This window comes from Calidris pugnax, unplaced genomic scaffold (assembly GCF_001431845.1).
Source record: "Calidris pugnax isolate Ruff unplaced genomic scaffold, ASM143184v1 scaffold317, whole genome shotgun sequence".
In the NCBI taxonomy this organism is placed as follows: Eukaryota; Metazoa; Chordata; class Aves; order Charadriiformes; family Scolopacidae; genus Calidris; species Calidris pugnax.
Genome location: NW_015091111.1, coordinates 1,089,632 through 1,116,651, shown reverse-complemented (window position 1 = coordinate 1,116,651; position 27,020 = coordinate 1,089,632). Strand labels below are relative to the sequence as shown.

Here is a 27,020-nt window from a genome sequence, read left to right as displayed (position 1 = left end):
TTCTGGGTTTTCTAGGTTAACTTTTACCAGGTGTGGTTTTTTTTTTTATTTGGATGAGCACTATCATTCTCATCTGGAGAAGCTGTATGTGGCAGATTGTGGTACCAGTAGGTAGCCTGGTTTAGATGACTTGGGAGTTGCAGAAACGCGAGTAGCAAAACGTGTGAAACAGTGGTGTATCATAAAACAGATTCTCGGTTTCTGTTAAATTAACTACTGGAGATCTTTAGTTTGGTGGAATGCTTCTTAGACTTGATACTCTTTTCTAAGAAAATGTATTTCTTGGTGCCATCAGAGTAAAAGTTGAATTCACCACAACTGAAATCTGCATGATGAATTTCCATGTATTTTGAAATGGTGATGGTAAAAAAAATTTGCAAGATTCTTTTATAATTTAACTCGCTTGTTTTTGTACTTCTAGGAGACTCTACAAAGGATTGTCTCTAATCTAGCAAACAAAAATGGCGAAATTCACAACTTCATTGACATGCTGAACCATACAATAAAAAATATTCAGGTATATATATATCTATATGTTAAGGCTCATAGATTGTAACGGAGAGGGGAGCAAATTTCCAGTTTTGTCAATCTCAAACTGTTTAGGTAGTGTGTAAGGGATGGACTGTAAGAATCAAATTTTAAATATATAGAACCAGATGGAAAAAACATCTTACTTTTTAAGTCTGTCTCTAGTTGAAAGGTATGGTGGTTTTGCTTTTCATGCAAAAAAATCTATTGTGGGGTTTGTTTGTGTAGAAGAGAATCCGAATTTTGATGGAAAAACTCAAACTCGTGTTAATTGGAAAGAGTCTATCTTTTTTAGGCTTCTAGTCTGCTTGGCAGACTGAAAAATGAGACCATCCTGATCCGGAGATAACATTTTTTGTTCTTTTTCTTTTCAGTAGTTGCAATTTGCTCGGCTTAAGTTAAAAGTAGGACCTAATTTTTAGAGCATCTACTCTAGGATTAGGTTTGTGTCTTTAGCCTATCAATAAGTACTAAGGTCTTTGCTTCATGTTAAAGCTGAGCCACTTTACCTGCAGAAATAAGAATCATACAGCAGATCTGTATAGCTGGCTTCTTGAGTGCAGTTTTTAGTATTAAATGACACCATTTTATATAGAGCTGGATAGCTATCTCCTTACAAACATCTGACGATCAATATGTAATTGTGAGAGAAAAATCAAGGCCTTTTGGCATGGAACAAAGTTGCCAAATATGTTGGTTCTGTGCAAGTTTAATTATAATGAAATTTTCATGGATTTCAGTCTTCAGTGTTTTGATGTAAAGTCTGCTTAAGAGGTGTCCATCACTTTTGATAAGATGAGGAGCAGTGACAATTTACCTAGTGATCATGGCAAAGCACTTTTTGGGCAAACAATGTGGCTTTCAGTCTAAAAGATTAGTCTACATTGTTTCCAATACAAGTTGCAGCAGTTTTCATTCTCCTCTTAGGTAAACTCTTCTAATGCCATCAGCGAGTTGGATGAAGAATTTGATGGTCTGTATTCTATATTGGATGAGATGAAGGGGAGTATGGCCAACACTATTCAGCAAGAAGAAGCCCGTAAAATTCAAGCTCTGCAGGTAACTATATAGCTAAATCGGGAAATTTTTGCATCTGGTTTGAAGCAGTTTTAAATTGCTATTTTAAATCTCAACTGAAAGTGAGATTTTGGTAGTCTTGCAAGAAATTCCGTAAGTGTAAGGTAAATGTTTTCTTTATTATAAATACTTTGCTGATTTCTTTTTCTAGAGTACTTGATGGTGTCTAGCGTATTTATGTTTTCTATATTGTTGTGTAGAAAGGCGGTGGTGCTACCTGCAGAGCTTACAGGTGGGGAGTGGCTGCATAGGAGCAGGACTTAGATGTGTTTGCTTCCTTCAAACTAATAAACAGCTTCTGGACTCAAATTGGGTTCTTTGGAATATGAGCATCTTAACCTGTAGACGTGCCTAAGTGATTTGCTCAGACTCAGATGAGTCAAGAATCATGGCAGTTATCCTAGGCACAAAGGCTGCTCTCCTGTTGACAGAGCTAGCCATCCTCCACTTGTTATCATCAAGCAAGTTGTATACGCACACTGGAACACATATGAGAATCACTTGGGAGCAGGTTACACTGGTGGCTGCTACTGAACCTGCTGTGTGAACTTCACCAGCTTGTAGTTGTATAATTTCGTACAGGAGAATCTTTCCAGTGGGTTTCAGAGGACAGAAAAACATAGCCTTCTGAAACATTTATAAAGTCTATGTTTTTCCAGTGGTGTGTAGCAAGATGGCTCTAGCTTTCAGAAAGTCTGGTTGCATAGAGCCAAAGCACAGTTAAATCTTTTAAGCAGAAGCTGTTTCTCCAGCTTTTTTCTTTAAGTAAATCCTAGTTGCAGCATTCTTCTGTCTAGTTCTTTTTGCCTATGCAAAGCAATAAGGAAGATGTTTCTGAAAAACATCACCACCTTGTGTCTAGTCAGTTTAAAGAAGTTCTAGGAGCAGTTTCCTGAAACAAATTCCACAGGCTTCCTTATAAGGTCTTTTTTAAACTCATACAAAGACTGGGTGTAAAACACTCCAGAACTTCTGAGTGCAGAATTTAAGTTAGGTGTACTTTTCTACTTCCAGTTTAATTTCTCTCCATATGTCTGTTTTAAGTTTTTCTGAAATTTCTCAACAGATAAAAATTCTAGCCACATCTGTGGACACTTGGGACTTAAATGCTTAAAGAATAACTTCTTCTCAATGAATAGCTCACAGGAGAAATTTAACTGTGGCATGTATCAATTATTCTGCCTTCTAGAGAAGAAAAACTAAAGTTGGTTTTGCAAAAAATTATTCTGGAACTGAAAACTGTTTTGATAGTTACTCATCTGGCAGATTGACTTGACCATTGACATTTACTACTAATTCTGGTAAAGTCTGTAATTTTCTCATAGATAAGCTAATTTGATCAAGCTTAGGTGTGGTTGAACCCAACTCTTCTGAAAGCTTGTCAGTGTGGTACAGCTGTATCAAGGATTTCTGCCTGATATTTGTGTTGAACAACTGATCAGCTACTTAGTCCAAAGAGGATGAAGACAAGTGGAATGTTAGAGATCACTGACATAGTTGTTAAGCGCCCTACTTGTCTTTCAGCTGAGGCTCATCTCTAACTACAGGCCCAAAGGACTTCCTCTTTACTTGATGACACACCAAGCTTCCTTTGTAACTGAGGCACTTCAACAGTGCTTTTCCCAACAGTCAATCAACCAAACTAACAGATGAAAACTGTTACATTGAATGTATTAATGCAAGCCATTGTCTTTCACTGGAACTGAATGAGGAGGAGACCAAGGAACTTCTGTGAGGTCTAAACATCTGGTTTAAAGAAATAGACTTGCTTAATTTATTGTCCTCTTAAAGTGTTTGTGTGGTGTTTAGTCTTCTGTAGTTGACTAGATGATCCTGTTGAGAATAGCTGTAACTCAAAATACCAGAGCTACACAATGATGGAAAAGGGTGAGGATTTAATATTTAGACTGATCCCTACTAAATAATTTTCTTGGAAATTAAGGCTGAAAATTAGAAATTCTGCTTAAACCCATGTTTTGAAAATACATTGCTTCATTTTGGGGCAGTGTATTTTAATGACACTATTTATTTTTTACTCTCAAATGCAGGTGCACCTTGATAAGATGCTTATGGAAACATCAGTTACTGTGTTATTTCTGCAAAACTGTTTAGAAATGCCTCTGGCATTTGGTTCTCTCTTTTGAGGTGTTTGCCAGTGACATTATGGCACTATTGTGGTACATCTGAGTTCGTCAGTGTTGGATATCCTCAAAAGAGGAGAGCTACTGTGTTAGATGAATGACTACTTGTGTAATTGGCATGCTTCAGAAGTTATCTGGAAACTGTGTATGAACTTCTAGCTGTTGGACTGTTTCCTTGCTGCTATTTTATCCTTGGACAGTAAATCTGAGGGACAGCTGGCCAAGGTCAACTCGCTACACTTGCCAAAACTGGTTACACTTCTGAAGTGCTTGAGACCGGTCTGCTCTCAAAGTTGGTGCAAGCGTTGGTTGCTTTTGAGACAGTAGCTTCTTTAGACCAAGCTGTCTTTCCTGAAATGTTTTAAAGAAAAATAATTACTTGCTGTTGACTTGTTCTGAGATATTACAGTAAGTATCACTTAACTAGAAAACAGTTTGTAGGTTCAGTGGTGATGCAGAAGCTGCTGGCAGCCTCTTAAAATGAGCCTCTTGTTTGAACCATGGTATGTTTAGGATCCTGCAGTATATTCAAAACTGATCTTTTTAGAGATATACCCATATTATGCAATACTGGATGTTCTCTGTGAACTGTTTTATACACTGGGAATGCTAGGTCAGTAATGATAAGAGTTTTAGATAATTCTGAAAGAAATGGCTCTTCTGCCTCTCTTCCTCTGTTCCCTTTCCACTACTGTCCCAATTTGTTATACAGCATTATTGAGTTTCATGATTGCCTTGTGACAATTCTAGAGCTGGCTGGAGATAAAAATCTATGACTTTTTCAAGGTAATGCTGCATTAAACAGTATCAGTTTATTGATGAAGTGCAGTTCTGTAAATAGAAAGTGTAGTGCATGCAGATGTAAGCATTTCTTTGCTTCTGAAACTCTGATGTTGAGAGAAACAGGCTTTCATATTAAATCTGGCTTTTAAAACAGACTTTGCTTATCCAACCTTTTCCCCTTTGGATTTATAGGATGTGCCATGTATCACTGTGTGCTTGTCAAGCACAATGAAGTTCTAGTTAACATAATGTGTCAGAGGTAATAGCCTTGATTAGGTAAGGTAATAAGTTATTACAAATGCATAGCAAAACCCTGTAGTCCTAGCGCTGGTAGCTTATAAACCACTTTTTTAATGTGAATACATCAAATTGTTCTTACTTTCTGTTTTTGCTTCAGGATCAGCTTAGCCAGTGTAGTAATGCCCTAGAGAGTTCCGAAGAGCTGCTGGAACTTGCTGCTCAGTCACTGGACATAAAGGACCCTGTGGAGTTCTTCAAGGTAGAAAACATGGAATGGATGTACATAAGGCAGATGGTGGTATTTGTCTCAATTTGAAATATTTTTTGCATTACTGTAGTGGACCCTACAAACTTACCAGAAGTATTGAGACTAAGGGTAGAGAGGTATATGAAAACACAGTTCATGCTCTGTTGAGGAGAACAAGTCAAGAACTATAGTCTTAGCTTTTTATGTGATCTCAAATAAAATAAGTTTTTTCTTATTTAGAGTGAGGGGGGAGGGAAAGGAACACCTTCTCCTGGACAACTGTCAGCGTTAAGAAAACTTTAGCTAATGTTAGGTAAAGGAACCAAGAAAGTGAGGGTGAAATAAATCTCTATAGAACTGAACCAAGATTTACAAAATATTTGATGGCCAGCGCTCAGAGCTGTGGCAAGTGACCCTGTCAGTTGCCCAGTGCTGTTACATGAGACTTGCAGAGAGCCTGTATATTCTAGCTGAAGCCATCGGTGTTCGACAAGATCTTTGTTTTGCAGAACTTTATGTAAGCTGTGGATCTCCAATTTGCAACTCTGAACTCTCTAGTTGTCCTGAAAGATCTTATGAAACGGAATTCAGGGCAACTCTTCCTCTGTTCCCCCAAACCCTTCTAATGCATTTGTATACCGTGCAGGCAAGAACCTGATTTGGACCTCGCATTGTGATTCCAATACAAATAATGTGTACTCTACAACAACAGACTTCTAAATAAGGCAACATGTATCTAACTAGAACAAACTACTTACAAATTAATAAAACAGTTATACATAGACACTTACTTGGTATACTAGTCTTGCTATTATAATCCTTGTATTAGTAGTGGGGTCAGCCATGCCAAATCCAAGACCCAGTTACTTTTGCCTTCTGCATTTTAACAAGAACAAGGACACAAATTATTCTAAAAGAGTGGGCAGGAAAGCTGTCTTACTGTGTCAGTTCTACCTTTTGGCAACATGTTTGCGTGCTGGCATGCTTCTTGAGTGTCAGCTTTGATTTATTTGCCTTGAAGAGTGACAATTCCTAAAATGAATGTTTTTCTTAGCACTTCAGTTGGAGTTGTTCTTTCTGTCTTGTCATAGTGATGTGTAAAAATTAAGTTAGCTCTTAAGTGCTGGACAGAATGTAGCTTTGAATTTATTCTAAGTTGTTTCTTTTCAGATTTCTCTAACACCTTTTTAAATCAAATACAATAAGGAAAGTTATTTGAGTGTTTGGGGGGCAAAATATCTTTAAATTTGGATTCTGAGGCTTAAGATACAGAAATCTAATTCAGTCAACTCTAACGTCTAGGATCTGAAACTTGTGTTACACTAGCTTGCACTTGTAAATGTGCCATCGAAAATGGCATTTTAAAGTAATATTGTCTTGGCTATTAGCTAGTTAAATCTGTTGTTCTGCTAGTAGGAATACCAAGTGTTCCTGAAAGAGCAGCTCCAGTCCTGACTCTTTTATTGGCACAGATTTTCTTTGGATCCTCTAGAAAATCAGTTCAGGAGAAACTAGTATAAGACTAAACTATGATTATTATTTTTGTGATTTTTTTTTTCTATGTTTTATTTTTGCTGGCTTTATTTGCTGAATTGCCTTACATCAAAGGTAAAAGAACATGAGTGCCAGCATACAGGAAGATTCAGTGGTTAGGTAGGATGCGATTTGATACTGTTGGGCAGTTATCTGAGATGGGCTGATACCATTCTTTGTCAGTAGCCTGGAAACAAGCTATATTCAAAGGGATTAGCCAGGACTATCTTGCAGAAGGCTGTTCACTGAGTCCTGACTGCCACACATTGTACAAGGTGTAGAGCTTACAAAGGCAGCTTTTGATTTTAAGTAGCTCTGTTCTGTCTATAGCTGTCATGTAGCAAAATCAGTTAGTTCCTACAATAACTTTGGTTCGAGGTAAAAGAAAGCCACCTCTTAAACTAAAATATTTCTAAACACATGTTGTTTTTTTCTGCTTCCCACTTTGGGAAGATAAAATTGCTTTTATACCAGGGACAACTGACTTCTATTTTTTTCATTGAGTGTGCTTTGTATTTAGTGAAAAATTTGGAAGTCTTCCACTTATGTTTGACTTTAAACAGGGAAACTACCTGATATTTCTTATCTCCTCTTTGGAAGGGTAGTTCAGCTGAATGGCAACTAGATCAAATAGCAGTGTTAACTCCAGGCATGGATTCAGCAGACCTAACTAAGCCATCACTACTTTAACAGTAACGGTTTGTCTTAGGTTTGTAGTTCCTCTTTGTGAAGGACAGGAGTTTTGTCTTTGTAAATTCCATTTAATGTTTATCTTTGAAATATGCCATGACCACTTCTGCATCTGCTTCAGTGGTATTATTTAAATGCTGGGAAAAACTATGTCCTGTGGTTTCGAATACTGACATATGGAGAGAGCCTTTTAGGGAGTATTGTTGTAACAGTACAATAACTTTCAAAGGAAAAAGTCTTTTTCTTTTTTTTTTTTTTTCACTTGTTTGTCAGAATATGCACCCTATGATGTATAGCCAAACAGGTCAAGTATGGTTACATGCCACTAATAAGCACTTTATAGTTTCACAGAAAGTACCATGGGTAGTTAAGTTTTACTGACTTGGTCATGTAGCTCTTTTGAAATGTGGTGGAGAGTAGCTTGACTGATTAAGAGAAATCTCAAGATACAAAGCCATGTCCAGGAAGCTGAGTAATTTGGAATTGATTTGGTATGGTTCATGATCAGTTTTTCCCAGGTGGTACCTTGTTGCAATTCTAACCAATACTATTAACCTACTTTCTCTCTTTTCTCCCTCACATGCATCAAGGCTGCCAGACAGATCAAAGATAGGTATAGTACAAAATCTATTGCTTTTGTATCTTTGCATTAATCTTATCCTTGAAAATGCATTTATTTTGAAAGGGTCTCAGTCAGCTTAAATCAAATTCATTGATTCTTTCCTAAGTGTTTGTTGTGACATCACAACTTTGGAGAGATAACTAAAAGCTTCTATGCTTCCTTGCTGACTGTTGGCCTTTCATGCCTTAATAGAGGAAAAGGTGTTTTTAATGCAGGGAAGTAGAGCTTTGCAACAGCTATTGTTATTATTTCTTTAACTATATGTAAGTATATCATTAATTATTATTAATAATAAACTGTTGATTTATTATTAGTACCAAATGGCTGAAATTTAATAATGCTTCAAGCTGACTCTGTCCCTTTAAATTATGAAACAATCTTGTTGTTTTATTTTAAAGAATTTACAGACTTTTGCTAGCTGATTTTCCTTTTGAATGTAGAAAGTCTTGTGCTTGTTGAAATATTCCTTGTGACATTATTCTGACTAATGTCAGTGAAATTGCTATTTCTTGTAGCTTTTCTTTGAACTGTGTCTTCAAACTATTGTTTAGAAAGTAAACCTTTGCTTTCAAAATAAATGCTATGGCCATTTTTCTTCACTTGGAAGACGGACAACTACGTTTTGAGAGTCTGACCTTCTCAGAAAACTTACTATGATGTGCATAATATCTTGAAAGACAGCTCACAGGGTGTCTCCAACGTACGTTGCTCTTGTGGACCAAATAGGTTGGCTTTCAGTTTATGAATTTTCAAGGAAGGGTCTTATTGTCTAAATTCTCTGAATTTTTGTGTAAAATGAGTAATTCCTAGAGAAATTAAACTTTGCTTTTCCAAGGGTGAAGTTTTAGTGTCCTTAACAAATCACAGGGGTAGTGGCAGTGCTAGGAATCTTAATACTTTTTATCTGTGATAAGCATCCTCTTAATCTTCTAGGTTCCTGAAAAGCTATGTGATCACATCCTTTTGAATTGTGGCTGGTTCTCTCTCTCAGAGAGAGATCTTGCTAAGGTTTGTGCCTAAACAGACATTAAAAAGCTGTCTGAAGCTGACTACTGAGTGTGCTAATCAGAGAATTATTCTTCTGTAAGGAGAGACTTACCTGTCTGGCTGCACAGTGGAATCTGCTAGGCAGCCCATGATGAATTTCAGAAGGGCAACTCTGTGTTGGGAAATGAACTCACGACATAATTGTCTTATATCCCAAAATTGTGATGCTTGAGTGTAATACTCAGTTTTGTATTTCCTCCTTCTTCTTCACTACCTGAACTTTTTGGTTTTCACCATTCTTTAATGTACACATAGCACATAATCTCTCTTACACGCTCGTGGAGTACTTAATGCATATTGCTTCCTGTGAGCTATTAAGCATTCTCAAGTTGCCAGAGATCTGTGGTTTTAAATTGGATATTAGTGTTGGCAGTTGACTTTCTTTTATGGTGTGTATATGACTTTCCAGTTTAAGAATCTCTTTTTTTAAAAGCAGCAGTTAGGACTGGTGTGCTGTCTGAATTGATGTTACTCAAATTCTGCTGTGTGGCCTGATGTCTTCAGAGTTACAGAACTAGACAAGAGACTTGTCCTCCTTTTTTTTTTTTTTTTAGTGGTGTAGTTGATGGATTACAGTAGTGCTTTAGGAATATTCAGAATAAGGACAGAGCTAAGATTTCAGAAGTAGAAACGGGAGCTGTGCTTTAGTCTTGTGAGACTGATCTGATACTTGCATGTTCCAAAGCAATAGGGTGTCTGCAATTTAAACACATCTTCATCCCCTGATAAGATCAGAGGTAGATACAAAATCAGGATATTCAGCTGGTTCACTATTTGTAAATTTCTTCTGAGCAATATTTAAAATGTGAAAATGTACTGTGGAGGCAATGAGTTGATCTTGTCAAGCAGAAAAGTCTTTGGACTTTTTTAAGCTAAAGGTTATATTTTGAATTTCTAAGTATAAAACATGATCCTTATTCTGCAGTGCTTTATGTATTTCATACTTCCTGATTTTGTGTGGAGAGTTTTGTCTCTTATGCAAGTTTTTCACTAATAAAAGAAGTTTTAAGCTCTTAGTTGCTTCTGGTATTTCTTTGGTAGTAATATGGAACAACTGGGAGCTTGCATGATATTCTCTTTGAGACAGTCACATTAGCAAAACTTTCTATTTTGGAGTCTGTGCTACACGGTAAACAGTTATCTATTAGAAAAATGTTCTGGTCTTTGATCAGTATTTGGGCTAGCAGCTTGACATTAATGACACAGATTATCTCATTGATGTTTTTTTAAAATTGCTGTAGTACTTAATGCAAAATACATTTTGCTAATGCTGCTTTCTTGACTTCAGAGTCACAATGGCTTCAGCGTTCCGTATCTCTCTGAAACCGACGGTCAGTGATAGTATGACTCATCTGATGGTCGACTTCGCTCTGGAAAGGCGCATCCTCCAGGCCGTAAATTTTTTGCCAGGTAAAAACTGTATGCAGTGAGTTTGATTTGTCACTACGTTAATAACTTGGTATATTTAAAACAAATAAAGCAAAACCACACCTCTTGCACCCTAATGAGCAACTTTTTCAGAATATCTAAATTCACTCATGCTTGTTGGATGTTAAGCTGAATAACTTGAGGGTAAAAGGGTTTTCTAGTTTTATCATGTTAATTTCTACATAATACAGCATTTCAGAAAATAACATTGTTGTCAGAAGTGAGAGTCTTCCAGACTCTGTTTTTTCTTGAGTTGTCGGTTCCTCTGTACTTGTTGATGTCTCAAGTTTCTCAGGCTGTACCTGCTAGCTTGATCCTCTGTGCCACTCTGAAGCCCTAGTCCTCTGCAGTAGCGCATGCACGGAACTATAAGCTAAAAAGTCACTTATAAGAGTGATGATATGGTCTGAAATGCAAGAGAGCTGCCTACAAGGGCAGTGATATTACCATAATACAAAATATGTATCGATGCACCTATTTGTTACTGTTTGAAAGTAAACTTTGGTGCAGTATTTAAGTACAGACATCTTTCATGTATTTTTATTCTTACTGCTTTCATTTTTAAACCCCTTTGCCCTTGACTGATACCAAGAATATATTGGCAAGAATACTGCTGGCAGGGATGTAAATTGTTTCTTCTCTAGGTCACTAATCCAAATCTGTTTAGGACTTGGCAGCATCAGTTTCCATTTCTGGCGATTTATCTGCTGCAAATACAGTATGTGTTAGCAGGTGTACTAAATTAACAACATTATTCCTAGTGGTCAGCTAGCAGTGTCTAGGCAGAAATTCACCTTTTAGTCTTAGACTGGGCAGCAATCGTTGGTCTGTATTTCACAGATGAGGGAACAAGGTAGATAAGCTGATCATACTGCACCTGTTTAACAGGAATGGGAGTGTAAAGATCTAACAGCAAGCATGAGCAAGGTCTTGTATCTAGATGAAGATAATATTTAGTATAACTTCTCTTGTACACGTGTTTTCCTTATCAAATACATAGGAACTTAAATTGTTTGGTGCGTTGATTTCTAAACAGGAAAATTAATTATCTGGGTATTAGTCTTACTTTCTTCTACTGTAGTGCCAAGCTATTAAATTACTCTGACTGTAATAGCTCAAACTGTTGCAGGAACATTGATTGACCTTTATTCATCAGGAAATACTAATGTTCTAGTGTGGGAAGTTGAAAACATGTTTGGTGTTGTGGTAATGCGGGCATTTGCACACATTGCCAGAATTATGCTGAAGACTTGGTCACTCCAAGCACATGGAAGATTCTTTATATGGTGTCTTTTACCGTGTCAAAAATAATTGGGGGAGGTAGCTAAACTTCCAGGTATATCTTCTGAAATACTTGTCCTTATCTTAATTTTTAATTTTGTCTAAGAAGAGGTTTACAGGTGTATTCTGAAATAGTTGCCTCATGTTAATCTTTCTTTTGCCTAAGAAGGGCTCCTACTGATATTATTCTTAGATTATTGTTGGATGACTTTAGGACAAGGATTATGACAATGGCTTTAGGATGAACTAAAATGAGGACAAGTATTTCAGAACGTATACCTGGAAGTTTAGCTTCTGACACCTGCAGGCAGGTAAGCACCACACAACTGCTTGCTCACTCCCCCCTGCTGTGGTGGGATGGTGGAGAGGATCAGAAGGGTAGAAGTGAGAAAACTTGTGCATTGAGATAAATACAGTTCAATAGGTGAAGCAAAAGCTGTGTGCTGTAAGTTAATTTATTTGGCAAGCAGATGTTTAGCCACCTCCAGGAAAGCCCAGCTCTGTCATGAGTAGTGGTTACTTGGGAAGACAAAATGCCATCACTCTGAAGTGCAGCTTCAGAGTGCTGCACTCTGAAGTACTCCCTTCTTCTCCCACCTTTTATTACAGAGCATGACACCATATGGTATGGGATATTCCTTTGGTCAGCTAGGGTCAGCTGTCCCTTCCAACTGCTTGTGTGCCTCCAGCATATGCACTAGCAGCATGAAAGGCAGAAAATGTCTTGATGCTGCTCAGCAATAACCAAAACCCCTGTGTTACAAGCATTGTTTTCATTGCAAATCCAAGGCATAGCATCGTACAAGCCTCTATGAAGAAATGTAACTCTGCCCCCCCCAAAACCAGTACAGACTTGAATACTTTTCCTGTTAGTCTCTCTTTTGTGCTACTTATTTGTTCCCAAGCATTTTAAACCTATACCACTAGTTTCATTGTAATTCCTGCTTGGCTTACATAAGAGGGTGCATTTCAGTAGTGATCTGAATCATGAAGGGAAAGTGTGGGAAGGTGTGAAGTAATGTGCATAAAGCAAACTAGGCCTTCTGCTTCTAGCAAGCTATAGCTAGGAGGTGTTTGTGTAATTTTACGATCTAGATACATCTTTAGATGTGTCTCAGCCATAATTATGTGCTGCTGAATGTCATCAGTCATTGTGGATGGGAATCATGGCTAACAATCTGTTCAAGAAATAGTTGTTTCAACTGCATAAAGGCAACCTGTATGTATTGAAGACTTGGTCACTGGGTCATTACAGAACAGCACAGTTAAGGGTTTGAGTGTTATGAAAAGATATGATTTTTGACAAACAAAATCTGCAGGTCCGTCAGTTCCCCAGATGCATCACTATCATATTTTTTTTGATGGTCCTGCTTGATACATTGACTTGCAGGCCACTTGTACATCTATTTCAAGCTTTTGTGAATGCTGAAGCAAATGAAGAGCTTTTGCAGCTCCTTCCTCCAAAACTTGCGAACAATAAAACATCTCTTTCACTTCCTTCATCAAAAGTCTTCCTTGAAGGTACTTTGAAGAGTATGTAAATGCCTTCTTTTGAAAAACATTTTCTAGTGACTGAAGTGTTCTTTAGTTTCATAGAAATAGACTTCTATTGTCTAGAAACAAAACTTCATTATTTTCTTTAGTGACTCGTAGGAATTTTTTCCCCTTCTTTGAAGACAAAGGATGAAAAGGAAAGAAAACTACGTAACTGCTGATGGGGTAGCGGAAACTATTGCACTTTTAGTTGTCTGTAGCGGTGGATGTAAACTCAAGTGATACTGCTTGAAGGCTGCAGCTTTACTTAAGCTTCCAAAGACTCAGTAGTAAAAGTTTGCTATTTGATGTTGTTCTTGTGTAATGTTACTCCGAATGTAGCATTATAATTGTAAGTCCAATCTACTCTAACAATGTTGTTTTCACTGTTTCCAGAAGGGGATCAGCCCAATTTACTGACAAAACAAACATCTGGAAAATGTGATGCAAATGTTCGCTTCAGAGCTAATGTGTATTTCTTGTTTTGTAAAACGCCTGTTAAGTCAATGTGGTCTCCCTAGTCTTCTATTGTGCCTTGCTAACGGAATAGATCCTCTAAAAGGAATAAGCACTGCTAGGCCAAGGGCAACCTCTGAACTCTATAAATCTAAGAAGAACAAATTAATATTCAGTCCCTTCTCTTCTTTAAACTGATCTATGTATTTGTCTTTCTGCAGTCCCTAAAGCTCCAGAGATAGATCTGGCAGCATGTCTGGTTGCTGATAACTGCGTAACAGTATCGTGGAGAATGCCTGAAGATGACAGCAGAATTGATCATTTTGTACTGGAGTATAGGAAAACCAACTTTGATGGGCTTCCTCGAGTAAAAGATGAACAGCGTTGGGAACTGATAGACTACATTAAAGCTACTGAATATACGTTATCAGGTTAAGGGGTTTTTATACTTCAAAACCAAAAATATTGATATAACCCGTTATGCATAGAAGTTTTGCAAAATACCCATTTTTCTGTATGCAATGAAGCTTCCGTTGTTTCCAATTAGCCTTGTGTGCTTTGTACAATAACGGCTCTGCCTTTCATTGACCTTGATGTTTTGTAAAAGATCATTTGTTAAATGAAGTTCACAGTGATTTAAGCTTTTGTTTGCAGATTGAGATAAATGGAAGACAGCTACACGGAATAGATTTTAAATCTTGTAAAAATTGTCAGTAACTAATACCAAGTTTCTGAACATTCACTTTTTAGGTCTAAAATTTGATACAAAATACATGAACCTTAGAGTACAAGCTTGCAACAAAGCTGTGGCAGGGGAATACTCTGATCCTGTGACTTTGGAAACAAAAGGTAAAATTTGAAACACTAACCTTAGATGTAGTGAAAACCCTGAACTTACTGTTCTGGCTTCATATATGAACTGGTATGTTAAGCCTGCTTCTCTGTGAGCACTGATTAAATTTTAAAGTAACAGTTTGGCTTTTGCTGGGTTTCATCTTGCCAAGCCTGCAAAAGATGATAGGTGATGGTCTGGTCAGTGTTTGTTCTGCTAACAGAACTTGCATAAACCTACAGCATTCACTGCAACACAGTCTGTATTTATGTTAGTGCTAGTAACTGCTCTACACTTGATGGCATTTATCCTAGTGATATCTTTTTAAGTCTTTTTGTTGTATCAAAATAGGAGAGCAATGTAGGGAGGAAATTCCCTCATAGGTCAGTTTTTGTTTCTTTCTCCCTTCATTTTCCTCCATCTTCAGTTAACTTGATTCACATGTTCCTTTGGGGGGATTGAAAAGTAGTTTCTAATGGGAACATTGTAGCCTTTTAGAATTCTAATTACAGATTTCTGATTTAGTTTCACAGTTTTGACTATTTCTTTGATGAACTGTCTGTGTTCAAGACTCACAGTTCAGAATCCTGCTTGCTTGCATCACCTAAGAAAGCAAGAAGTGTGTTATGTAGTGGGTGCAGAAATGATTTTTTTTTTTTTTTTTTTACTTTGTATCTGTAGGTTCTGATCACTGTCAATATATATAAAAAAAAAAGGGAGCCCTGAGTTGCTAAAGTGATTAAGTCGTTGTGTTAGAAATCAGTTGATCTGAGGATGGTGGCTTCCTAATACCATTTTATAAACTAGAAGGAAATATTTATTGCAAGGGATGCTTTGTGCCAGTACACAACTCTTAAGTATAGTGGAGATAATGAGCCTGAGGCTTTGAGTATGGGAAAGTCTGTAGTGGAAAGGGCAAAATGACTGATATGAACTGGATAATTGAAATATAAATTATGTTACCTGTGAATGTTACTTCATAAAAACACAGCTATACGCAATTCCAGTCTGGTATCTTTTCTGAAACAATTTTAAGCCTACACTTTTAAGTACTGCAATTAGTACTCTTAAGCCACAATCATTGTCAAATGCATAGTATACATTTAATAGCCAGTTACATTCCTTACTCAGTACTGGAAAAATAATTCTGATTTTCATTGTTTGAGCAGCTATCATACTTCCCATATTATTATTGTTATTTCTATGTGAACATTTAGTTCACTTTCTTTAATGATCAGCCCATAGAAACTCATTATCCTCATCCATGTGTTTACCTTATTGTCCTTTAGACTTGTGTACTATTGAGCTATAAACTCTTAAAATCTTAAGTATACTTTCTTTCAGAATCAGCCTATAATATCTGATGGTATTAGGACACTTACAGAAAAGTCTGTCAATAAATATCTTTAAGAAACTTGGCACGTTGTATTAGTTTTGTTTTCTTGGATGAAGGACTCGACTGCAACAAATGCCAAGTCTCTTCTGGTTGCATGCATCCTCTACTGTTCTTGTGTCTGCAGTTGACTTCACAGTTCAACTCTGCATGTATGTGCTACCCTGTGAATTTAATATTCTCTGATTTTGCTGTCCTTATTACTCATAAACATCTGGTTGGAGAATCAGCGCTGCAGAGCATGGAAAATAAGCATACCTTTTAAAATCATTCATGACTGTAAGAGTCTAGGGAGTAGTCCGCAACTAGCCTTAGCTAGCTAAGCATTAGCTGAAAGTAATTGCTGATAATGTAGCACCATGAAGATGAAAAAACTTACTTTGTAATCTGTGCACTGAAGGTAGATAGTTGGGATCTACTTAAAGGACTCCTACCTTGATTACAAGTATCAGACTAAAAAGCTGGTGTTTCTACTAAGTTGCATAGTGCTCTGCTGCAATTTTACTGCTGCTTCTGTAATTTTCTATGGATAGCCGCTCTTGGGAGACCATTATACCATTTCACTGTTTTGTATTTTGTCTTGACCAGCATTTGTGTTCAGTTTGGACAGTACTTCATCTCACCTGAACTTGAAAGTTGAAGATACCTATGTTGAATGGGATCCTACTGGAGGCAAAGGCCAAGAAAAAGTAAAAGGGAAGGAAAATAAAAGCAGGTAAGAACTCTGTTTTGTAAATGTTTATGTTGTCTGGGTTGTCTCATCTGGCAATTAAGGGAAGAGGGCCAGGGGCTGGCCCTGGATGTGGCTTTGAGCAACCTGTCTAGTGGAAGGTTGGAACTAGATAATCTTTAAGATCCCTTCCAACTTGACCAATTCTGTGATTCAGAATCACTGAATAAATATGATTGGAAGAACATCACTAGATCTTGCTATACTCTGAGTAAACCTTGAATATATCCAAGGAAAAGAATGTGTTCACTTGTCCAGATCACTTTCATGGGAGAGGAGGAATATCTTGATGCCTGACTGGAATTTCTGGTGGTGCAATGACTACCAGGTGCCTCTTAGCTGTCAGTGTGCACCCCTCTGAGAAAAGCTGGGTTTGTTCTTCTCTGTACTTTGCTGTTACATCATTCGTGACAACAATTAGCTCTTGTTTCCTGAGGCTGAGGAAACCCACTTGTCTTACTGTGCTCCAGTCCCTTAATTGTGTTGTTTACCCTCCACTAGACTTGTCCTAATATATCAGTGTATACTCCTGAGGAGCCTGGACCTGCACACAGACTTCAGGCTCAGTCTGACAAGTGCCAAATGAAGAGGAACAGTCGCTTGCCTCTGCCTCCTGGCTGCTGTCTTGCAGCTACAGCCCAGGATGTGGTTGGCCAACTCTGTCACAAGGGCACAGTGCAGTGTGGTGTCCACTGTTGTCCACCTGTTGTTGGCTCTTCTTGTCCACCATGACCCCCAGCTGCTTTTCTGCTTTTCTCCCCTTCAGTTGTCCCCCAGCCTGTTCTTCGTTTGAGGTTCTCTCATCTGGAGAACACTATCCATAGCTGTGAGTGTGGTGTTCGACTGGTTCTGTACACAGCTTACGGCCCACTACCCAATTTGTATCTCATGTCAGTTTGGGGATACTATGTGGGAATGGATCAAAAGCCATAAAAAGACTAAAGTCAAGGTATGAACAGTGTCTGTTGCTCTTACCTTGTCCACAGGGCTGACTACTTCTTCTTCAAAGATAATTAATTGACTTTCAATGTGTGCTTTTCCATATAAACAGCACTGCCTAAGATAAGTTATGACCAAATACCTTACCTATAGGCATATACTACCAGAAGCATGGTAGAATAAATTTTAGTGGCATCCTAGAAATGGGGATAATTCAAGCTGGAGACCTGTAACCAGTGGTGTCCCCCAGGGGTCAATACTTGGTCCAGTCCTGCTCAACATATTCATCAGTGACCTGGACAAGGGGACAGAGTGTGTCGTCAGCAAGTTTGCTGATGATACTAAACTGGTAGGGGTGGCTGACACCCCAGAGGGCCGTGCTGCCATCCAGCAAGACCTGGACAGAGCTGGGCAAGGAAGAACCTCGTGAGGTTCAACAGGGAAAAGTGTAGGGTCCTGCACCTGGGGAAGAAGAATGTCAGGCACCAATACAGGTTAGGCGTGGATCTGCTGGAAACAAGTTCTGAAGAGAAAGATCTAGGGGTCTTGGTAGACAGCAAAATGACAATGAGCAAGCAGTGTGCTCTTGTGGCCAGGAAGGCCAACAGAATCCTGGGCTGCAGAGGGAAGAGTGTGGCCAGCAGGTCGAGGGAGGTCATTCTCCCCCTCTGCTCTGCACTGGTGAGGCCACAACTGGAATACTGTGTCCAGTTCTGGGCTCCCCAGTTCAAGAGGGACAAGGAGCTACTGGAAGGAGTCCAGCAAAGGGCGATGAAGATGATTCAAGGATTGGAGCGTCTTCCCTATGAAGAAAGGCTGAGAGAGCTGGGACTCTTTAGTCTGGAGAAGAGAAGGCTGAGGGGAGACCTTATCAATGCCTACAAGTACCTAAAGGGTAGTTTGAAGGAGGAGGGAGCCAGACTCTTTTCAGCAGTTGCCAGTGAGAGGACAAGGGGTAACGGGCATAAGCTGGAACATAAGAGGTTCCACTCAAATATGAGAAAAAACTACTTCACAGTGAGGGTGACAGAGCCCTGGAACAGGCTGCCCAGGGAGGTTGTGGAGTCCCCTTCTTTGGAGATTTTCAAGACCTGCCTGGATGCAGTCCTGAGTAACATGCTCTAGCTCTAGGCAATCCTCCTTCAGCAGGGGAGTTGGAGTAGATGATCTCTGTGGTCCCTTCCAACTCTAAAAATTCAGTGAAATAATTTACTGTAATAATAGAGCAGTTGTTTATTGACTACTTATTTCTGTTAACAGTGGCCAGAATCCTTTGCTGAAGAGCAATAGAAGGTGATAATATACCTCTTACTTCTAGGTTCTAGTGCCTAGTTTTGTTCTGAGCCTGTGCTGCTTTCTTTTGCTTGTTGTAGTGAGAAATAAATCTAATAGCCTTTATCAGTAACAGTACACATGCTTTTAATAAATATTTTGAAGTTTTAATTTGCATTCATGGAGATTATGTATATACTTTCCAGTGGCTGGAAAACACTCTTCCTGGAAGGGTGTATCCTAGTGTGTTGGAGACATGATTTGCAATAATTGGAAGAGAATTATGTGTTCTAGTGTTGATACAAAGATCCTATAAATACAGGTATGTTGCTGCTTACTTAACCTGCTGGCACATGATGACATAGTACATTTTTTTTATAAATGCAGTGGAGATTTTCTTTCCTAGAACTTTAAAATATTTTTTTTAGTTCTTATTTTTGAATCTGAAAACCTTTTTGTCTCTGACCTTGTGCTATAGCTTTTACTAAACATCAGAGGAATGTTAGTAAGTCTTTGTACACTTTCAAAGAGAATGAAGTTTATCCTGATTGCATAGGTATAAAGTTTCATGGCAATTCTACTTGCAGGCCCAATTGTTGAAATGAGAGAGCCTCCTTATTGATATGTAAAGGCAGCTAACATTCTCTTATTCCTTGTACAGTCATATTTTTAGTGTATTTTTTTTATTAAAACTCCTGCTTAAGAAATTACTTCCTGCTCTCTCACTCTTTTTCACTGGTTTAGAAGTTGTGGGACCAAAACAAATGCCCAGGTTCCTAATTTTTTGTAGGTTTTATTCCTCTGTATTCATCCATCAAGTGGATATATCTTTTGCTTGAGATCAGCAGTAAAGAAAAGTTTGTGTAGGTGAAACGAGCTCTTGATGAGTTGATAGTTCTGTTATAGAAGGCTTATCAGTTTCTGCTGCACTAAGTTCTAAAACTGCTTCGAGATGTATCGTTACTTGCTCAACAAACTCTGGGAGTCTTATACCTTGGTTTCTTCGTAGTTTTCAGTGAAAAACTTCCCTAGTTCTGGCCTTTGCTTGGGTAGAAGGATATGTCACATGTTCAACTTTGCATCTCATGGTAACCTTTTCTAGCAGGAAACTGAGATGAGCCTTGATTCTTACAGGAGGCTTTTTTCCCTCTTCAGAGTATCTGTGTGACGCTCTCTGTGTCAGAGGGAAAAGTTGAAGCCAGCTCCATAGTTGTTGGAAAAAGTTGAGTATAACTGTTTTAAACATTGAAAGTGCAGCTTTCAAGGGTTGGAAAGACATGAAGGTGGTAAAATGGTTAATGATCTGTAGCATCTTTTAGGCTAGAGAAAAGCCTCTGGGTAACTTCTGATATCCATCCATGGATAACTTTAGATATCTCTCCTTGACCTTTCTTCTCCAAAAGAGAATACATATTGTTTGGATTATGTTTTAATTGCTGAAATGGATAAAAAAACTGAGACTAACTGCAGTGCTGTAGGCAAAATCCTGACCATAAGATGAGACTATGTGATCACTGAATAGTGGAAGAAATGCATCAGTTACTATACTAGCCAATGAAGACCATGCTGAAGTGGAAAATGGGCACCAAAGTGACTTTTTGCTATAAAATTTCCTGCCTTTCCCTATTGGAAGGAACACTTAAGCACTGGGAAGGGGAATCCAACTGTTTTTTCAGACTTTTATGCCAAAATTTATGTCATTCTCTGAACTGTTAAAGGCTGTTAGATTTTGAGTGGACAAAGCACATGCAGTGGCCGTTTATGGAAGACTTGAACAAAATAAATAATATTGAGGAGTTTTTAATGTCTTCCTAACTTTGAGAAATACTAGCAAAGCACCTGCGTTTTTCTTATGGTGATTCTATAAATGGCCACGTTGCTTTCTGCATAACTCATTTATACTGAACCTAATAGAAAAATTTCAGCAGCTTTTGTTAAAAGTGTGAGTGAATGATCTCTGATGCACTTGAAGCAGGATGGAATCAAAAAAGACTAATGGTTCCCCCTGAAATTATGCTTTAATTATTGGCTTTGCCTGTTTTTTCATGCTATCCCTTGTTACCTTTTTCTTTGGTAAGTAAACTACAGCTTCCTCTGTGTTAACCGAACTCAAAAGCGTTTGATGTGGTGTCCCTTCACAGTACACACTTACCCCTTCATATAACTCCGGCAAGCAATTCAGAAGCTTGACTGTCTTCTGATCAGTACTGGCAAATTTATATGCTAAATGAAACCTTTTCATCAGTGATTTCTTGTAGACTTCTGTAACTGGAATAAAACTAACTTAGTTTTGAAGACGAACCAGAGATTCTATCATACTCTTTTTTTATAACAGCTTAATACCACTCAGCTTTTGATTCCTGTGTGACTTCATTAAAATAAAGAAAATGTTCCTTTTGCCTAGGATCTTTATGAAATGGTATTTGAGAACAGTTCCAGAAAATTTGAAATTGGTGAAGAATCAATCAGAAAGGAAACAAGCTAAACTTCACTGTGTTAGTAGTCGTTTAAGTAGCAATTACATTTACTGAATTGTAGCTGAAGGAGAATTTGGAGAGAGAACTTTGTGTGTGCTAACTCTTCTAAGGCCATTTATAGTAGGCTACAGAGAATGAGAATTGGAAAATGACTTTACATGTGTATTTCAGAGACTTATTTTGTACTCTTTTGTAATTTTTTGTTAATGAAATTGAACTGTAAACTGCATAGCTATTTCTAAGAAGTTAAAATTCTGTGCTTTTAAATTAATAACCAGACATGACTCCCTGGCTACTGAGGTTTAATATTCATTGTAATTTGCAAATGGCCTTCATTTTGTTTAATGGTTAAATTGCTAGGAATTATTTTTGAGGGCATAACTGAGGCAAAATAAATAATTTTAAAACCTCAGTAGGTTAAAATTACTCTTTTATGCTACTGATTGCTCGTTAGAATATTCTCTAGAGCAAAGTGTCTTCATTTATTTTGCAATTGCTTCCTGAGAATGCTCTTCAAAAGTATAACTAGAAAATCTAAGCCTTTCCTAATTGGGATTAGACTCTTAAATTTTATAATGACACACGAGGAGTTGCTGTGTGCTTCTCAGAACAATGTGTTGTGACACAATTTTCTTCTCTTTAATCTTTGATAGAGTTAAAATAATCAAATAGAATCCCCACCCTTTTTTTCCTGAGGAGAGTTGTGATGCATTAAACTCTGGAAGCATCACGTCCTCTTTTAATATAAATTGTGTATGGATTTGACACGGTTGGGTTTTGCAGCATCTTCAGTGTGTGTATTTCAGTCATTGTACGAGCCATACATGTGCTGAAAACACTACCTTTAACGCAACTGATGTTACTTTCCAGTTGTTGATATTTAAATTCCAGTGAAAATTAAGCATTTTGACATTGAATGCCAGTAGTGTATTTGTAATAAACCAACTGTTGCAGCTGATCTGCAAGACTTACTAGAAATCCCATGTGGAAAACCGGAAATATGAATTCTCTAAGGTTTTGCTTAGTACAGGCAATACAGTGTTTTACACAGGTGTTTGTTCAAACCATGTGCCACACATCTGCTTTTTTTTCCCCCACCTCCTGTTTCCTTTCTCAGCTGCCTCTGAACTTGTTTGTTATAGTGTCTTGTATTTTTTCTGGCTATCATCTCTTCTCTCTTAGCTCTCTTGTGCATGCGTGCTGTTAGTGGTGCTAAGTGGCTGAACTAATGTGTCATTTCAGTAGCTTATGTATGTTTATCACACCCTAACTGTCTCGGGAGAACTTGCTTGAGAGTGCGTTTCTAATTGCATCCAAATCTTGAACGGTTCGTCTCTTCTTAGAAGTGGTGCACCGTCTCCAAAGAGGACATCTGTTAACACAAGATCCTCAGCCAGGGGCAGCAGAGATCGTTTTACTGGTGAATCATACACAGTGTTAGGTAAGGTGAACTTTTCACTTCTGTTAGACGCATAAGGCCGTGGAAGGGCAGATTAGGTAAGAACTTAAGGGAAAACTTGTGATTGTTCAAGGCTGTTCTGCGCAGATGTAGTTTTGCCTATGTAACACCAGAATGTCGTGCCTCAGCAAGCAGCTTTAAGTCTGTGGAAGCTCTTTATTACAAAGCTTTTAGTGGCTGACATTCACTGCTATAAAATGTGAATTGATGTTAAATGTATCTAGTCTCAATGAGTCTAAAAACCATCTTACTCTATTTTATATCTATATTCTATTTTCCTGTACATGAATTTTTTGTTCCTTATAGTTCAGATTTTTATATTTCTAAGCCTTCACTTTAAAATAAAACAGGAAATACGTCACTACTGCCTAAAAGGGAGCAAGCATTGTAAGGTGCACTTAATTATGGCAACTATATGTGGGTTTCTTTTGGTAGGAGACACTGCTGTTGAAAGCGGACAGCATTACTGGGAGGTGAGAGCCCAGAAGGACTGCAAATCCTACAGCGTGGGAGTAACATACAGAAACCTGGGGAAATTTGACCAACTGGGAAAGACTAATTCAAGCTGGTGCATCCATATCAACAACTGGCTGCAAACCACAATTTCAGCAAAACATAATAATAAAGCCAAAACTCTAGATATACCTGTTCCGGACAGAATAGGAGTATACTGCGACTTTGATGGAGGTAAATTGCAATCTTATGAGATTTAGCTAAAAACTTAGTTAACTATCTATGTCACATTGAGGCAATGCAAGGCTAAAGTACTGTATTACTTCCAGATTGATACAGTCTCTTAAAAAAATGAGGGGCAGAGCTACTTGTGTAATAGTGCTTGTAATGTCAAATGGCTGGGGTTCATCTATGTGACAGAGCTAATAACTGAGAATTTTTCAGTCAAGTGGATTGTATCTAGTGTGTTCTGGAAACCTTTCCTTGGAAAAGAATCAGTTTTACAAAAAGTTACCCAGGAATAACATTTAAACCTATATTTCAACTTGTTTTCAACCTCTTGTAGGTCATCTTGCATTTTATAATGCAAACTCAAAGGAGCTGTTATACATCTTCAGAACAAAGTTTACCCAACCGTTATTACCAGGCTTCATGGTCAGTATCTGTAAAATTTGTTTCAGTTCCTAGCACTGAATTCAGTTTATTGAGGACTTAACTGTTTTATAAAGGACCACTAATTAACTAATAATTTTTATAAATGCTTATCTGCTTTGTTTTTCATTCATGTGGCACTTTAATAGCACTCTAATAGGAGAACTCTGTACATGGACGTTTGAGCTATGTAAATAAGTCATTAAATTTTTGTAGGGTAAATTAATAGCACGTTGCAGTAGCTGATGAGCCTGCTAGAATAATTGCCCTGAACTGATGCAGATAAGAGTCCATGGTGCTGTGAGCTGTCAGATCAGGTGTCATGAGACAGAACACCACCAGGTGCTTCCATCTGAGGTTCAAGATTCCAGCTTTCATGTCTTTAAAAGCCCAGTGGGATTTTCTTGCCCGTCACTTCACTGGTCTGCGTAACCTTTTTTGGCTCTAAGCTAGTCAATGAAAACTTGCTGCAATTCTAAAAACTCAAATTCTGTAAAAAATGCGCAGGAGAAGGATTAGTTACTGTGTATTGGTTTTCCTTTAGTAATTTGAGTAATTAGTTTAAGTAAATTTGGAGGCCTCAGCTGTCTTATAAGGTGCCATCAAGTGCATCATGCTTTGGGAACAGAGTATAGGTCTGGGAAATCTTAGGAATCTAGTTCATACTAACAGTTCAGCTGCCCAGGCTACTCTTGTAGTTCAGCCCATAGGAAACACAGCGTGGTAATTTTAAAGTGTGATTAGGCCAATTAATAAAGTTATTCATTGGGCATGGAGAAGGAATGGAAAGTAGTAATTTGCCCAGGCAGCCTTACATCTAGCATTTCCGAACACCTGATTTTTCACTTGTATCAGACAGAATTCCTTTCACAATTCCTGCTGGTGGCTGGATGTAATGACAATAGGAGTCTAGACTAGCTATTTTTTTGGAGGTGACTAAGCAAGCTGCCTTACTGATCCCCTTCAACATATGGGGAACAGAATAGCTTTACAACTGTTGGGACACGTGTGGCATTGCTAAGGCTGACTCATTAAGTCAGTTCCTAAGGCATCCAAGGAAAAATTTGCTTACCATACTTCAGCATATTAGTCTGCATCTCATACAGCTCCTAGTTCTTGGTGATAGCGGTCTTACAGACAGTACTTGGGTTTGCCTCAGCAGTTAAAATAAAAATGACAAGCTACTTAAATGCAGGTCACAAATTTATTCATAAACATGGAAATGCATTCTTTCATGTAACTCAGTTGTAGACTACAGGTCACTGTGCCCCTAAAGCTTCTCAAAACTTAAGTTTTTTGTACTATTGACATAATTCTGCGATGTCACATTAAGACTAAGCACTGCTTTCAGACACTGGAGCATAGTGAGAATATTGCTTTTGTTTGTCATTCCAAGTACTTGCTACTGGGTGCATCAGTTGTGAAAGAAGTTTTGCTGTTAAAAGCAAGTCGTTAGTATTAGATCTTAGTTAAGTTTATATAAGTTTATAAAGTATAGTATGTGAAGCATTTTAGACTTTATGGTCTTCAAAACTAACTTCTGTGTGATTAGAAAGCTTTACAGAGTGCTATGACTAGAAAGCAAAAGAAGAAGACAAATGCAGCTGCAGGATAAGTTTTGAGTTAGTTCCATGGTGGGGCAGGAGAAGAGAGATGTAGGTGCTTCATAATGTTCAGAATATTTATTTTAATTTTTTTTTTTCCCTTAGATCTGGTGTGGTGGGCTTACAGTGAGTACTGGACTGCAGGTGCCAAGTGCTGTGAAAATGCTCCAGAAAAGTGAAAATGGTTTGAGTGGCTCAACAAGCAGCCTCAACAATATTGCCTAGTAATATCTATCAAACACTTCTATTGCTGAGGGGTTTTTTTTCTGTAGCTGCTACTCACAGAAGCTTGTGAGCATTGGATTAAACTGGGTTTGCTACTTACTGCTGTATAAGCAAGAGTACTGACAGTGCAAAGGTTTGGGGCTAAAGTGTTAGGAACCTACTGTGAATCCAGACAGAAATGTCAGACAGAAAACTAAACTATTGCCTATTTGAAAAATAAGCAGAAAAATCAAGAGCTGTAACTATGTACTTTTCTATCACTGTATTAAAGCATTTTGTTATGGACTTGAATACTAGCTCTGTTATGAATATTATTTTTCTATGAAGAATATAACAGATACCATTTTCTTAGTTCTCCTAACATGACTTACTTCACTATATATTTTATTACTACTGGGCTTCCCATTAGAACTTGTGATATCAAACATGCTTTTCAAAAGAATGTTGATTTGCTAGCCTGGCTTGGCAAAATATCACAGCAGTTCAATTTCAAAAGAATACTATAAGAATACTGTAAGAAGTTGTAGGCTTGATATGAAGAAACGGTAAGAGCGGTCTGTGACTTTTAATTTTTTTTTTTTCTGATACAAAATCCTCCTGTTTCCCATGACTAACATATTTAAATACCATACACTTAGAGTTTGGCCCTATTGCAAATTACAGAAAACGTTAAAATTTAAAGGTATTTAAAAACATTCTTAGGTCCTCAGTGAAGATGCATTTTGATAGCCAGCCATTGAGCTAGGAAGTACTTCAGGTAAGAGGTTCAGAACCAAAAATCCAGAGCTTCTTAAAAACTACAGCATGGTGCTGTGCTCTCAGCAGCTCTTACTTTTGAGTCATCTCTTTGCTTTTGAGCAGAAGTGGCACTAAATTCTTGGTGACAAGGCAGTACCCTCTGAGCCCAGGCATACATTTTTGCTACCTGTTTTGACTGCCTAACGAGGATTTCTGGAACTTTCTGGATGACCAGAGAAGTCTAAAAATGGCATGATTTCTTTATCCAGCAGAAATGGAGCTTACATGTATAGCTTCCCACTCTCGCTATCTTGTACCACACACCATGTATATGTGGCTATGAGACTGGCTTTCAGAGGGTTGTGTTCTAGAGGATCTCTTTATATCTTCCAGCTTAACACCTTCCCCTTTTTTAAGGGCAAGGAAAAACTGGAAAGTGAGCAAATGCTTTGCCAGCTAACATACGATCTGCTTCTGGATCTGTGGTTATATTTTCTTTCATGAATCAAGTGAAATGTTGAGCCTGGATGTTCTATCATCTCAACTCCTAGTTGGAAGCTCAGTAATGACAGTCAAATGATTCATAATAGTGGGAGAGCTAAAAAAAATTAAAAAAAAAAAAAAAATCGTGTTATGTTCTT

The 27,020-nt window shown here is 37.9% G+C and overlaps 1 protein-coding gene across 4 annotated transcripts; it reads left to right on the top strand.

Annotated features, from left to right (window-relative positions):
• The first annotated feature begins 425 nt into the window (after positions 1-425).
• On the top strand, positions 426-27,020 carry FSD1L (fibronectin type III and SPRY domain containing 1-like). 4 transcript variants are annotated; one of them, XM_014958169.1, is made up of 13 exons: positions 426-517; positions 1,456-1,587; positions 4,927-5,028; positions 7,830-7,852; positions 10,197-10,318; positions 13,828-14,037; positions 14,357-14,455; positions 16,420-16,546; positions 18,761-18,793; positions 22,596-22,690; positions 23,144-23,395; positions 23,727-23,815; positions 25,522-27,020. In XM_014958169.1, the coding sequence occupies exons 1-13, from the start codon at positions 488-490 to the stop codon at positions 25,639-25,641; spliced, it is 1,434 nt and encodes a 477-aa protein (XP_014813655.1). In that variant the 5' UTR covers positions 426-487; the 3' UTR covers positions 25,642-27,020. The 4 variants fall into 4 exon arrangements, with proteins under 4 accessions (XP_014813655.1, XP_014813654.1, XP_014813657.1 ...); XM_014958168.1 differs by having other exon boundaries at positions 22,593-22,690; XM_014958171.1 differs by lacking the exon at positions 18,761-18,793.

Bases quoted from the DNA above. Each gene is read 5' to 3' on its own strand.
- FSD1L (XM_014958168.1), top strand. From the start codon at position 488: ATGCTGAACCATACAATAAAAAATATTCAG. The intron at 518-1,455 runs GTATATATATAT...TTCTCCTCTTAG, and splicing joins ATACAATAAAAAATATTCAG to GTAAACTCTTCTAATGCCAT. The intron at 23,396-23,726 runs GTAAATTGCAAT...AACCTCTTGTAG, and splicing joins ATACTGCGACTTTGATGGAG to GTCATCTTGCATTTTATAAT.